The following is a 13,846-nucleotide window of genomic DNA, read 5'->3' as shown; positions in this document are numbered from 1 at the left end:
AAGTGGACTGACTGGATCCACCTAGTGTATTGTCTTGCTGATATACCGTAGAAGCAAGGACCTAACCAAGTCTCGATGGAATCTTCATTCTTCTGTTTTTCCTGTTAAAACCTATATATACCGACTTAGTGAATGTTAAATAAAACTTCTGCATGAATTTATTTGAAAGCTCAACCTTCCCTTTAAAAAAAATAATACCTTTATTCGGTATCTCGTCAAGGGGTGGCTTTAACAATCTGGGGAAGCCAAAAATAGAATGCTTGTAATATAATGCAAGTTTTGCGATCAAGACGTAAGTACTATGCATTTGGTTTTACCTTACCATTTGCACGCTTTTATGGAGGGCTGTGTTTGTGACTCTTAATACTAGATGATTCCCCGCGCGTTGCTGCGGAAAATATTGCATAAAATTGGTGTTTTATTCCTCATATTGGCTCTTAAAAGGATCAACAAAACAATGATTGTGATTTGACCAAAATATTTAAGAATGATACATGACTAAAATGGTAAATGAACATGTGCACATTCATAAATTCCATTGGACTCAGATCAGCCAAATACAGTAGCGGCATTATTCTCCAGAGGTCAATAGTTACATCACCTAAGAAAGTGAAATACTAAAAAGGAGGGAGGGGAGGGGGGTCCATGGGAGGCAAAGGAGGTCAATAGTCATAACCTGGACTTGAGGGCGGTTGTTGAAGCGATACCGTGCATGTCAGTCGTACTTGCGGCAGCTCGAGCCCAAGGCAGCCAAGAAGAAAACATGCATGTATGGAATGAACGCCTGCAAAGGCAGATTCTGTATAAATGAAAATGATACAATGATGGGTGGTAAATAAAAAGGGGTTGACCAACAGTGGAAAAAATGTAACCAGAACTGTTGTGTTCATGTTTGATATTTCAAATGAAGCGGCTTAATTCATTCGTCGTCAATGTTACATCTGGATAATGGAATATTGGCACTCATACATCCATGTGCCAAATAAACGTGATGTTAGCTCAGCTGGTTAAAAATTTAAAGAATGTGAGTCATGGCAAATAGTTCATCTCAGCTGGTGACCCAAAGGGATAGATCTAAAAGACAATGCAATTTGTATCCACCAACCAAACAGGCACTATATCATCGGTGTTGGGTTTCAAGTGAAGCTGAAAGTCCTTCGTTACCTGGCTCTAAAGTCTAGCTATGAAAACTGGACCAATCTAACCAAAGGCAACATGGTTCAAATAGTATAATGTGTAACATCATAAAAGAACAGGATGATAATCCACACCAAACAAAGGAGATGTCAGAGCTGTATAAAAAGTGTTAGTTGTAAATAAAACCACAATTAGTTCCTGATAAGAAAGCTACAGTACAGTACGAACTTTGAAACAAAATCCATCAAAAAATATAAAAGAACATTGGTGAGCTGATGCCCTGCGGGTATTGTTGCAGGTAAAACAGTTGCCGTCCAAATATGCTAAGCTTGTATGAATAAGCATGCAGAGAAATGAGACCGGATTCCTTTATAACTATTCAATATCAGAAATAGAGAGTACATTAGCTGAAACATTTTTCTATCAATTCAAGATACCAATAAAAGAAATGGCGAGAACATGCTTTAACAGATCTTTTTATTGTCAGCCAGCAGGCAGAGTTTTCCAGGTTATCACTTTGGTAAGATATACACAGGAAAGCCAGCTCTGCAAAATAACAACTATCCAAGTCTCGAAAGGTTGATGGGTTGATTAGTTAAATCCACATCGAGGCATGCACAAACATCCGGAGGTGTGCAGAAGCAATGAACAGGACAAACAATAGTCCATGTGCTGAAAATAATAGTAATTATACAATGAGATGAACAAACTATACTCCCATGCTCTGAAAACATATATAGTGAGATAGTACTTTAGTGTTCTATTTTCCGGAAGACTGATATAAGATATAATAGACATGAACTGATATATAAACTTGTCGCTGCAGGCGAGACAAAAGTGTGTACCTACAGCCTGAGGAAGAGGCAAAGGTGTCTTAAAAATTGGGACTCCGGCCGTGGTCCGCCACTACGCCTTCCCACTTTATCCGAACAGACCGGCCAGTCAAGCTCTGACTACTTCGTCCAGCTCGCTGCTGCTGAGGAGGGATTCTTCTACGTCACCAGTTCTGGAGGTTAGAGATGCGTCTGTTGCAAGTCGAGCGGTGGCAATCAATCCACTGTTGGGTGATTATCACCAAATGAATCAGCATAGACACCCACCGCTAGACTAATTGAAAGGAAATAGGATGCAGAAATCGAAAATTTCAAACCTGACTCCTCAGATTTGGAGCCCGAGCTCCTCCCACACATTCAACACAATCGATGGAGAGAAGATGGCGGCATGGCCAGCCACTTCTCCAGGCAGGGCACGGCGGCGTGCTTAGGATCCGCTCCGCAACGGTAGATCGTTGGCATCCATGTGCCCCGCCGCAAGGCACAAAGAGGCGGGGTAGAAGGAGGAGAGGGTCAAGGCGTGTTGTGCTGCGAATCAGCCAACGGCGTCAGCAGATAAGGTCGCTGGGAGATGGAGGGATAGAGAAAGAGAGAGAGAGTGGAGATGCGCCTGGTGCCTGGTGGTGGATCTTTATGGTTCATGATCAGGAGTAAAACCATGGTGAGAAACGCTAGACTCGTTCTTCAGTTACGGAAGGCGAAAGAGCAATCCCTTCGGCGACTAGGGACGACAACGCACGGAAGAAAGGATAATTGCATCGTGGGATTTTTTTTTTAAATTTTTTTTATAACATGGCGATTGCTGATGTGGATGGGCCGCATGTCAAGAGAAATCATGTAGTGGGGATGAACTATTTAAGTATTATAGATACCACCACCAACAAGCATCTCGAATTTGTTTGAACTGATTAAATTGGGGGATTATGTGGTTTGTGTTGGACTATTTAAAACCATCGTAATGGCATTATCCAAATCACTGCATGTGGAGAGTTGAATAGGCATCTCAGATGGACCAGCTAGTCAAGAAACTATGGATGGGTAGGAAAAACAGTAGACAAACAGACATGTCTCAGATGCATACACTACATAACAAAAACACACGAAAATGCAGAGCTCACGGGAAGAACAGATGCAGATTAATTCTGACAAATTTGTAGTAAGAAAATCCGTCTGGGCTAGCTAGCCCTGACGGAAAACCTGAATAACAAGGAGGGTAAACCATAAGCCGAATTACGACAATAGGAAAAGGAACTGTGAACCTTTGCCCGATCTGGTTTCCTTCTGTCGAATACATGCATGTATGTAAGTTTTCACCGCAAACAGGCCACAAATGTAAGGTAGATATTCATCCACAAGGAAACAGAAAAAAATATATGCCTCAATCTATATGTAAACCCCTCCTCTACAGTCATTTAACTATCGCACGACAAAGTTGTAGGAACTTGCTAATAGCTGACAGTGGAAGCCATTTCGTATTCGCTCGATGGCTTCCTGCTCGTGGAGCAGAGGAAGAAGGCGCCCCCAAGCCACTACGAAAGAACAAAAGCATGGCCAGCATAATCGCCCCACAAGGTATGAAGATGTCCCACGCAATGCTGAATAGGTCGTCATGAGAGCTTGCGTACATGTAAGATGGCCTCATGCTGCGCACAAAGTGATGAGTCTTGTATGCGTCGTATGCGTGAGGCAGCGCACGCAGCATGGTGCTCCCGGTGTAAAAATTGAAGAAAGGGCTCTGCCTCTGGAGGCCGAGAACGCATTCAAGATGACCTGGGGGAGCAAGAGCCTGTCGAGCATTAAGCCCCCATAAGGGACAATGTCCTCCCAGAATGTAAGTTGTAGCGGCATTAAACGGGCAACTTGCCTCAGCATCCTTCTACTACTGTGGTTGGTCCTCATGTGGACGACCAAAGTTATTACTCCACCTATGATGTACAAGGCAAGCATATCCATAGCACTTTCATCTCTGTAGACCATGCCTCATGTTTGCTTCCATCCACAGAAGACCATGCAAAACTGAAGAAGGCGCAACTGCAACAGAAAACGTCGCCATTGTGATGATTCGCACCCTGATCACAGGATGTAGGACACCATGTCGTTGTCTGTGAGCGGCTTGCCCACCGATGCCATCTCATCACCGAGCGCCTTCATGCGCCCGATGTACTCGGCCCTCGTCGAGTTGCCCTTCTTGGTGGTGGAGAGGGCAATTCTGGTGTTGACGACTGTGTGCTTGAGTTTGGGAGATAAAGATCTCCCTGATGGCGGCCCATGCTTCGGCCGCCGTGTCGCAGTGTGCAACCTGAACCATAACAGGGGCTGAGATGGAGTTGAAGATGAAGCTCAGCACCTGAGAATCTCGAGCCTTGTCGATGTCGTATGCATGGTTGGGCACGTCCGTGGGCTTGTCGTGCTTGTCGTGGAGCTTCTGCTCCGGCTGCTCCCTCTCCAGATCAAGGTAGGAGACGAGCTGCGCCCCACGGATAGCCGTCATGGCTTGCACGTGCCATACCAGAAAGTTGGAGTGATGGAGTCGGTCGGCTATGGGGATGAGGGCAGGCGCGGCGACAACGGAGCTTGAGGAGGCCATGGCTACGAGAGATGTGCTTAGAGGAGATAGGCTCTGAATACCATGAAAGATGGCTTGAAGCGTATGCCTAGCAGGGACACGTTACGTGTTATATATAGCCATAGGCTAGGGTTTACAGGATTCGGTAGTTAGGTTAGGCTTGATCCTCAAGTTAGCTAATCTACAAGATAAGGATCGAAGCACAAACCTAACTACCAGATTACAAGATCCCCACGCACGCGACTTAACGGGTATATACGGTTTTATATATACAACCGTATATACGTACATTGTATTCTAACACGCTCGATGGATTCCTGCTCTTGGAGCAGAGGAAGAAGGCGCCCCCGAGCCACTAATGAAAGAACAGAAGCATGGCCAGCATAATCGCCCCACAAGGTATGAAGATATCCCATGCTATGCTGAAGAGGTCGTCATGAGAGCTTGTGTACATGTAAGATGGCCTCGTGCTGCGCACAAAGTGACGAGTCTTGTATGTGTCGTATGCGTGAGGCAGCGCACACGACATGGTGCTCCCGATGTAAAAATTGGAGAAAGGGCTCTGCCTTTGGAGGCCAAGAACACATTCAAGATGACCGGGGGAGCAAGAGCCTGTCGAGCATTAAGCCTCCATAAGGGACAATGTCCTCCCAGAATGTATATCGTAGCGGCATTAAACGGGCAACTTGCCTCAGCATCCTTCTACTACTGTGGTTGGTCCTCATGTGGGCGACCAAAGTTATGACTCCACCTATGATGTACAAGGCAAGCATATCAAGAGCACTTTCCTCTTTGTAGCCCATGCCTCATGTTTGCTTCCATCCAAAGAAGACCATGCAGACCATGCAAAACCGAGAAGGCGCAACTGCAGCAGAAACGTCACCGTTGTGATGATTCACATCCTGACCTCATTCACCTCAAGCCAACCACCACCCGAGAACAGAACTGGTTGTTTGTTAATGTTCTTGAAGAGAGTCTCAAAGTTGAGCACGAGAGGGGTCATGTAACCCAGAGCGAGCATGACAAGCATAATGATCGGCATGGCCAGAAGCGCTTCAGGGACCTTCTTGACATGGAACAGTTGCACAACAATGAAGGCACATGATAACGTCATTGAGATGAGGGCCATGGTGCTTTTCCAAGTCCATTCTCCATATTGAGTCTTCCATTTGGCCTATGTACATCGCGTATGAAGCAACGCCCAGAGTTTCAAAGAAAAGAGGGTCTTCTCCCTCAAGCTTCTATTTTTCCAGTGAACATGTTGTGTTGCTTCCAAGTCCAAACTAGCAAAGTGAGCAGTTATCAGAATCTTACAGTCTGAGGAGGAGACATTAACCCCTCGACACACAAAGAAAAAACACATGGAATCCTAATGTCACGTCCTTTTCAAGCATACATAACTAGATAACTATATGAATTTGTATCAAAGAGTGTTTGGCACAACAAAAAAACTGCACTGAACGATTAGAGTGTGAAGACAAAACTCTTAGGACTTCTATATCTTCTAACATTCTTATAAAACTCCTATAAATCAAAAAGAGCCCTTCGAATCCTTAGAACGGTCCTTCCTGAAACCCACGTCCATAATATTACATTTCAAGCCTTTGACTTTGTACGGATATTTCCTTGACACCCCATTCTACATGCCCAACTTATTTCATACTTGGGAAAAACACGATTTTGCACACAACATTTTTTTTCGAATACATTACCACACAACTCGTGATGATACCAAAGCCAACTTTCAGCCTCACCAATCGCGGTTTTGGATTGCTAAATAGTGGATATGATCTAAGAGCTGCAGCAATGGGAACGATTCTTGTCCAAAGGAGTGCATCTTTATCACAACATGCTCCCCAGTTCTGATATTTGTGTATATGCATGCCAATATAAAATGATGCGCATACCTGGCGAACGTTCGCCAGGCCCTGCATGGCAATGGAATCTTCACTCTTCTATTTTATTTTTCTGTTCAACCCTATATATACCGACTTGGTGAGTATTAAATATAACTCACATGAATTCATTTGAAGGCTCAACTTCCCTTTGAAAATCAATATCTTTATTTGGTATCTCGTCAAGGGGTGGCCTTAATAAATTCGGCAAACGAAAGTTAGAATGCTCGTAATATAATGCAGGTTTTGTGATCAATATGTAACTACTATGCATTTGCTTTTATCATCCCATTTGCACATTTTTATGGAGGGTTGTGTTTGTGGCTCTAAATATACCACCACCAACAATTATCACGAATTTGTTTTTGTTTGAACTAATTAAATTGCGGGGTGTGTGGTTTGTGTTGGACTATTTAAAACTGTCGCAATGACAATATCCAAACCAATGCATGTGCAGAGCTGAATAGGCACCTCAGATGGACCAACTAGTCAAGAAACTATGTATGTGTAGGAAAAACAGTAGATAGACAGACAGGTCTCAAATGCATACACTACACAGAGCAAACGCATGAAAACACAAAGCTCACAGAAAGAACAGATGCACATTAATTCCAATAAATTCGCAGATAGAAAATCCACCCGCGCTAGCTCGGAACCTCTCCAATCTCAAAACTCCACTCTGCGTCGTAGAGGAAACGAGGAGCTCGATTTGCGCCACTCCCTGAAATTGTGCTGCCGCTCCCTTCGATCCGGAAGCCGTAGTTATGGAGCGGAACAGGTCCTAAATACCAGAATAACAAGGAGTGTAAACCATAAACCGAACGATGGCAATAGGAAAAGGAACTGCGAACCTTGCCTAATCTTATTTCCTTCAGCCGTATACATGCATATGTATGTATAAGTTTTCACCCCAAATATGCCACAAATGTAAGGTAGATATTCATCCATCAGGAAACAGGAAAAGAACTATCTTCTCTCAGTCTGTATGTAAAACCCTCCTCTAAATCACTTATGTGGCCATGAATAATGTCGTAGGAACTTGCTAAGAGATGACATTGGAAACCATTTCGTATTTGCTCGATGGCTTCCTGCTCTTGGAACAGAGGAAGAAGGCGCCCCCGAGCCACTGCTGAAAGAACGGAAGCGTGGCCAACAGAATCGCTCCACAAGGGCGTCACAAGAGCTTGCGTACATGTAAGATGGCCTCATGGTGCGCACAAAAGGCATGAGTCCTGTATGTATCATACGCGTGAGGCAGCCCACGCAATATGGTGCCCCCGATGTAAAACCCTGAAGAAAGGGCTTAGGGCCTGTTTGGATGCTGCCCCTGCACGCCCTACCAAATCACGGGCTAGCCAAAAAATAGGCGCAGGTTTCAGCCGCCAACAACTCGCCAATTCAATGGTGGATGAACTGCTGAAGCTAATGCAGCCTGGGCAGCCAAATTATTGGCCCCGAACCAAACAAGTGCCCGCCCTCTGGTCAACTACCAATTTTTTGGCTTGGCTGCTGCAGGCATCGATCCAAACAGACCCTTAGACTTTGGAGGCCGAGAACACACTCAAGTGAATCAGGGGTAATTTTTTGCGAAAACTACATCCATCGGGTAGTATTTTGTGGTACGAGGGAAGGGATTCATTGGCAAAACGTCCTTGGGGAATGTCAGTCAGATAAGATTTAATCAGATATACGAAGATCCAAAGGATCCGATTTAATTAATCCAGACCATCAAATCTTGCCAATCCAATGGCCAAGATTGCTCCAATGATGATTGCTCAAAATATTTAGCAGGCAAATAATATCATGCTAAATATAAACTCCATGCTAATCACATGATTAACATGATAGTAATTGATACCCTGCCTAATATCAACGTGAAATTAATTTACTCCCTAAAATAAACGAGCGTACACATTCACCAGTATTAAATCGGAGGAAGCCTTTTTTCTCAGAAAAATAGATAGACATGTCCATCTTTTTTATCTGATAATAAGTACATATATATATATATCTATCTTGCCCCCCATGCTTAGCTCAAGATACAGTGGCCAGCTAGGAGTGCGACCTTTCCGGTTCTCTTTTCTACTCTACTTTCTATAGGAACGTGACATTTTATACAATTAAATATGTTATTTTAGCTTTACAATTAAATATGTTGACCAGTTGACCCAGAGACCAGCGGCGCCCACGGCACAGCCTCCGTGCCAGCTCGCCGGTGGGCCCACTCCCCAGGGGGCCCTTTCCCCCGAAATCCCATTTCCAAACGGCCCAAAAACACATTTTCCGTAATATAAAAATAGGTTTCTCCCCAGTCTGAGCCCCCCCTACTCGGCGGCCAACCGCAGCGCCCTCCCCTCCGCACCCAAACCCCCCTCCCCGCGCCGGCCTCGCCGGAACCCTAGCCGCCGCGCTCCGGCGATCGGCGGGCGATCGCATTGGCTGCGGCGCCGATGGCGACCCGCCCTTCCAAGTGAGTTCCCCCCCTCTCCCTCCCCGCGCCCCGCCGCCGATCTGGTCGGGGCGCCCCCCTCCCCCTCCCCTACCGCCTCGTCTCGCCGCGGCTAAGGCTGATTTCGGGTTTGGTCCGCAGGAGGAGTTACCTGTGCGCGGGGAGCTCCTCGTTCGACGACCCCGACGTCGTCGAGGTGTCGCCGGCGGCCGCCGCCGCCGCCGGCGGGTGGAACCCCGGCCACCAGAAGAGGAAACGGAGCCAGGTATAACATCGTCGCACCATCTAGTTGGTTGGTTAGACGATCCTGAATTTCGGCCGTTTAGGTGCTGAATTACGGTTCGGATCCCAGGCTGCGCATCTGATCTGTGTGCCGATGATATGTCCTTGCGTTCTGAAATAGATGGTGCGGTGGCTCCTTACGTTTGCTCATCTTCTTTATCTTGTTTGTGTTTTGATAATATCATGTATGCATTTTTAATTGTTTGCGTGTTGGGTCATGTGCTAGCAAGGTCCCATTTGCTGTCTGAATGGGGAATTGTGGTTAAATTGACTGGTGAAACTGGCAATTTTTCACCGTTGATTGTCTTGTTTAGCTGATACACCAGGCAGGACCCCTGGGGTGACTCTAGAATTGCTCTCTGTTTTGATCTCTTTAGTTATGGTTGTCAAGCAGTTTAGGTCGGGATTGAGTCGGTTCTCTGATGGTATGTCAGGAACTCGTGTTCGAATGAAATGTAGGGTGTTGTAGGCTGGAACATCATTCACTGTTAATTATCCCAAGTGCTTCTTAATTCTTTGATCTCTTTGTGCACACCTGAGGTGCACTTCACAGCTACAGGATTGTCTCCCTTCGTTCTCTCTTTGTGTAAATAGTTGTTAGCTATTTGGATCATGTTCGCACTTTGCGCATCTTCTGTTGTTGACCTTTGTATCCTGTTCCATTGGTCTTGACACTAAATAATACCACTATGACCTTGCTCTGTCATACTCATACAATCATATTGTTGTAATTCTTATGAAATGCTATTGCTTTGACATACTACTCTTTCAGGGCATTTGACTTGGTAACCTTACAGCTTGTGAGCACCTTATGTGTTTCTACCATGTTGCATGAAATGGTGTTATTGATGACAGAATCTTATCTCTGTTGGAAAAGGCGACGCCTAGGTTGTGCTTAGGTGCTAGGCGATGGCAAAACGCCTCGCATAGGGCATAAGCACAAGTCTAGGTGGGGCAAGCAAAAAGTTCTCCATATGAGTGAGAATTCATTCCATGTCATAGTGACGGGCCAAATGGGCCAATATGCCATATTTAAATGGAGGGTAGTTGGTAGTTTACCCATGTTCATGCTCTAAATTAATGTCTATATGCCTCGGGTGCTTAGGCGCCGCCTAGGCACTAGGCGAAGGCCAACCACCTTGCTTACGCATAGCGTTTTTTCCAACATTCTTAACTATAATTGCATAAACAATTCTGGCTGGTTCATAGTTGCATGACATCTGCCATTGTTCTTCTTCTGTATTTATTATGTGTATTATATAAACCTAGCTAGCCCATTGTTTCCATATATAGGATCAACTATGTTTGTGACTTTCCATATAACAATTTTCCAACAAAATTCTATTGGGTTATAATGGCGTGTTTAAAATTTGCCGACATGGGATTAATACTGTTTTTCTGCAATGGGAATTAATAGGTTGTTTCTCGCGAAATAATTGAAATTGATGATGATCCTGATGGTGTTGTGATTATTGGTGAGAAAGCACCAGTTGAAAAGAATAAACATTCAGTTGGATGTCCTCTTGTTTGGCCAAAGCATGTGAAGGTAAACCCTCTCATGTCTTTACCTTTCCATATTATTTGTTTGCCTTCTCCTCTCTGATTGATGCTTTCTTTGTGAACAATTTCAGACTAGTGTGGCTGGTGACACTGCCGGACCAAGCACCTATGCTTCAAACAGTACTGCCATTATGGGTGGTTTTAAGAAAGTTAGCGCCGGACCGAGCACCTATGCTTCAAACAGTACTACCATTATGGGTGATGTCAAAAAAGTTACCTCTGGACCAAACACCTATTTTTCAAGCAGTACTGCCATGAAGGATGCTTTTGCTAAAAAATATATGGAAACCGCAGTTTACCATGATTATGATGACTACCCTTTCGACGCATTCGAGGAAGATGAAGACTTTGCTTATGAGGAAGATGACTATGAAAACTATGAGTTTGATGATACACTTTATGAGAATGAATATAACTATAATTTATCTGCCCAGTTGGATGGCTTGGATATCCCGCCTGGAGTGGAGGCTCCTTTACCATGGCTGCAGAAGACTGCCGCTGAGATGTCGAGTAATTCCAAACCCATCCCAATCTTGGACGATAAAGTTGATGAAAGATACAACACATTTAAGCAATTTGATACTGTTGATGGCCATAGTGATCATTACTATGTGAAACCAGAGTTAAGGAGAGCTCTGGTAGTGAAGAAGGTAATGGTTATGACATGCCCTCTTCATCCTTTGCCATCTTATATTGGTACTAACTTGTCCTATTAACAGCCATCAAAAGACTGGGCGAAGCGCATTCAGCATGAGTGGAAAGTCTTAGAGAAAGACTTGCCAGGTAGCCAGCTCTTGCTTCTTGTGACCTTTTTTCTATAATAAACTTCTTCTTGGTACTAATTTTCCCAATCAGTATCTTGCTGTCATTAGCTCAAATATTTCCTTGTGATGAAATGCACATTTTTTGTCGGGATACACTGTAAAGGGCATTTTATGATTATGTTTTTGCTTTTCTCCCAATTTAATAGATACCATATTCGTGAGGGCATACGAGGATAGAATGGACCTTCTTAGAGCTGTCATTATGGGTCCAGCAGGCACTCCTTACCATGATGGGCTCTTTTTCTTCGACATTTACTTCCCTCCTCAATATCCAAACATACCTCCAGTAAGACTTTATGGACTTTATCTCCATTAATGACTGTTTTTCTTTTATTAGTTTGCCCTTGGTTACATTTTATAGTAATGAGTTAAACTCTTTGCAGCTTGTTAACTACCGCTCTGGTGGGCTGCGGCTTAATCCAAACCTGTATAATTGTGGGAAGGTGTGCCTTAGCCTGTTAAACACCTGGGCTGGTAGTGGATGTGAGAAATGGAATCCATCCAATTCAACCATGCTGCAGGTCCTTGTCTCCATTCAGGCTCTGGTTTTGAACGCCAAACCTTATTTCAATGAGCCTGGGTATGCTAATTCAGCTAACACACCTGGCGGGGAGAAGAGATCCCTAACTTACAATGAAGACACCTTCCTGCTGTCCTGCAGGACGATGTTGTATTCTCTTCGAAATCCACCAAAGGTATGGATGTGCCTGTGCTTATCCTTGTTGCCGCAAAAGAAGCAACTACTTTCATAACAGTACTGCTTTTGGGGAGCCAATGCAACCCTGTCTAGTTGATAACCAGAATGTATTCTGATAGATCCGTTGACATCTAGTATCTTGTTTATCAATAGTACTTTTTATGTTGAAGCTGCTGTCATGTTCATGTACCACCTTAGAATCCCGCAACCCTGTCATCTTATTTATGAAAACCTGTTATGCTGAAACCTCTTATGTGTATCTGTTCATAGATATACCGCCTCGAGTCCTGCAACTCTAATGTGGGGTGCATCTTTTGCGCAGCATTTTGAGGATTTCGTGGCCGGCCATTTCCGCAAGCACGGGCGCAACGTCCTGGTGGCCTGCAAGGCCTACCTGGACGGCGCCCAGGTCGGGTGCCTGGCCGGGAACGGGGTGCAGGACGTGGACGAGGGGGACAAGAGCTGCTCGCTCAAGTTCAAGACCTCGCTCAAGAGGCTGTTTGAGGAGCTGCTGATGGAGTTCACGGTGAAGGGAGCGGACTGCAGCAAGTTCCTGTCGGAGAAGGCGAAGAAGTCGGCCGCATCCGCCTCCAGCACCACCTCTAGAGGGCCGCCGGCGGACACCACGCTGAGGCTATAAGCGGTGGTCGCCAGCCGAGCCGAGCCGAGCCAAAATGGTAGCAATAATTTTGGCCATGGAGGCGATGCGATTCTAGGCTTGCCTAGGTATAACTCCTCCTGCCCTGCCCGAGCGAGAGGGGAAACCTGATTGTTTGTTTTTGTGTAAGTAGTTTTATGTACATATGCCCCTCCGGCCTAGCTCTTCCGGTGAACATAATCCGTCCGTCCGTCCGTCCGTATGTTGAGGGACAAGTATCATCGTCAGCACCGTCATCACCTGTGAGAGAGACTCTTATGATTGATGTCACCGTCCTAGGCTTAATATATATCTGATGGAGTTTGTCAGCATGCCCCTCGCTCCTCCTTTGGGGGCTCAGCTCTGGCATGTCCATTCCGTGATTGTTGAATCTGTCTTGATATTCGGTTGCTGGCTGTTTTCGATGTTTCTGAGGGCTTGAATTTCCCCCGTGTCAACTCTGAATTCTTGTCCTGTGTGGTGTGCGCTCCTGTTAGACCACTTTGGCTTTACTGCTGCTCTTTGTTGGACTCGAGTGCTGGCTGGCATCACTTCTCAAGCAGACCCAGCCTCGTCCATACACGAGTTATTATTATTTGTTCCCACGCGACGATAACTCAAGAGAAGAAATCGAACCCTCTTTTTACGGCAGCTGACTACTTGGGTAAAGGTAAGCAACTATTTGAGCAAATTCCTTCACTGACCAAAAAAAAAAAGTTGCTCAAATAGGAGCCTCGGTATCATCGACGGATCCAAATTACTTGAGCACTTCTCTTTGACTACAAAAGAAGATTTTTTTTTTTAAAGAAGAAGGAAGGACGGCCATTAGAGGGAGCATTCACAGATTTGCCGGTTGTGCAACAAAGCCATTAGTGCTACCAAATAACCGCACATTTCATGCCATATACTCCAGTGCAAGCAGAAAATTAAAAAACAATAAAAAAAAGCTGAAAATCCAATTAAAAA

The 13,846-nt window shown here is 44.9% G+C and overlaps 1 protein-coding gene and 1 long non-coding RNA gene across 3 annotated transcripts; one reads left to right on the top strand and one right to left on the bottom strand.

Moving 5' to 3' along the window:
* Positions 1-525: 525 nt before the first annotated feature.
* On the bottom strand, positions 526-2,614 carry LOC119311602. Of its 2 annotated transcripts, none has more exons than XR_005151116.1 (3): positions 2,288-2,614; positions 1,983-2,194; positions 526-784 (listed from the first exon to the last, which is right to left on the bottom strand). It is a non-coding gene; the product is annotated as an uncharacterized LOC119311602 (long non-coding RNA). The 2 variants fall into 2 exon arrangements; XR_005151115.1 differs by having other exon boundaries at positions 1,983-2,162.
* Positions 2,615-8,756: 6,142 nt separating this feature from the next.
* LOC119349478 (putative ubiquitin-conjugating enzyme E2 38) lies at positions 8,757-13,273 on the top strand. The gene is made up of 8 exons (XM_037617517.1): positions 8,757-8,901; positions 9,022-9,145; positions 10,580-10,708; positions 10,794-11,372; positions 11,442-11,505; positions 11,693-11,832; positions 11,930-12,241; positions 12,566-13,273. The coding sequence occupies exons 1-8, from the start codon at positions 8,882-8,884 to the stop codon at positions 12,881-12,883; spliced, it is 1,686 nt and encodes a 561-aa protein (XP_037473414.1). The 5' UTR covers positions 8,757-8,881; the 3' UTR covers positions 12,884-13,273.
* Positions 13,274-13,846: the final 573 nt, after the last annotated feature.

This window comes from Triticum dicoccoides, chromosome 1B, assembly GCF_002162155.2.
Source record: "Triticum dicoccoides isolate Atlit2015 ecotype Zavitan chromosome 1B, WEW_v2.0, whole genome shotgun sequence".
Classification (NCBI taxonomy): domain Eukaryota; kingdom Viridiplantae; phylum Streptophyta; class Magnoliopsida; order Poales; family Poaceae; genus Triticum; species Triticum dicoccoides.
This window is presented reverse-complemented; position numbering and strand designations above follow the sequence as displayed.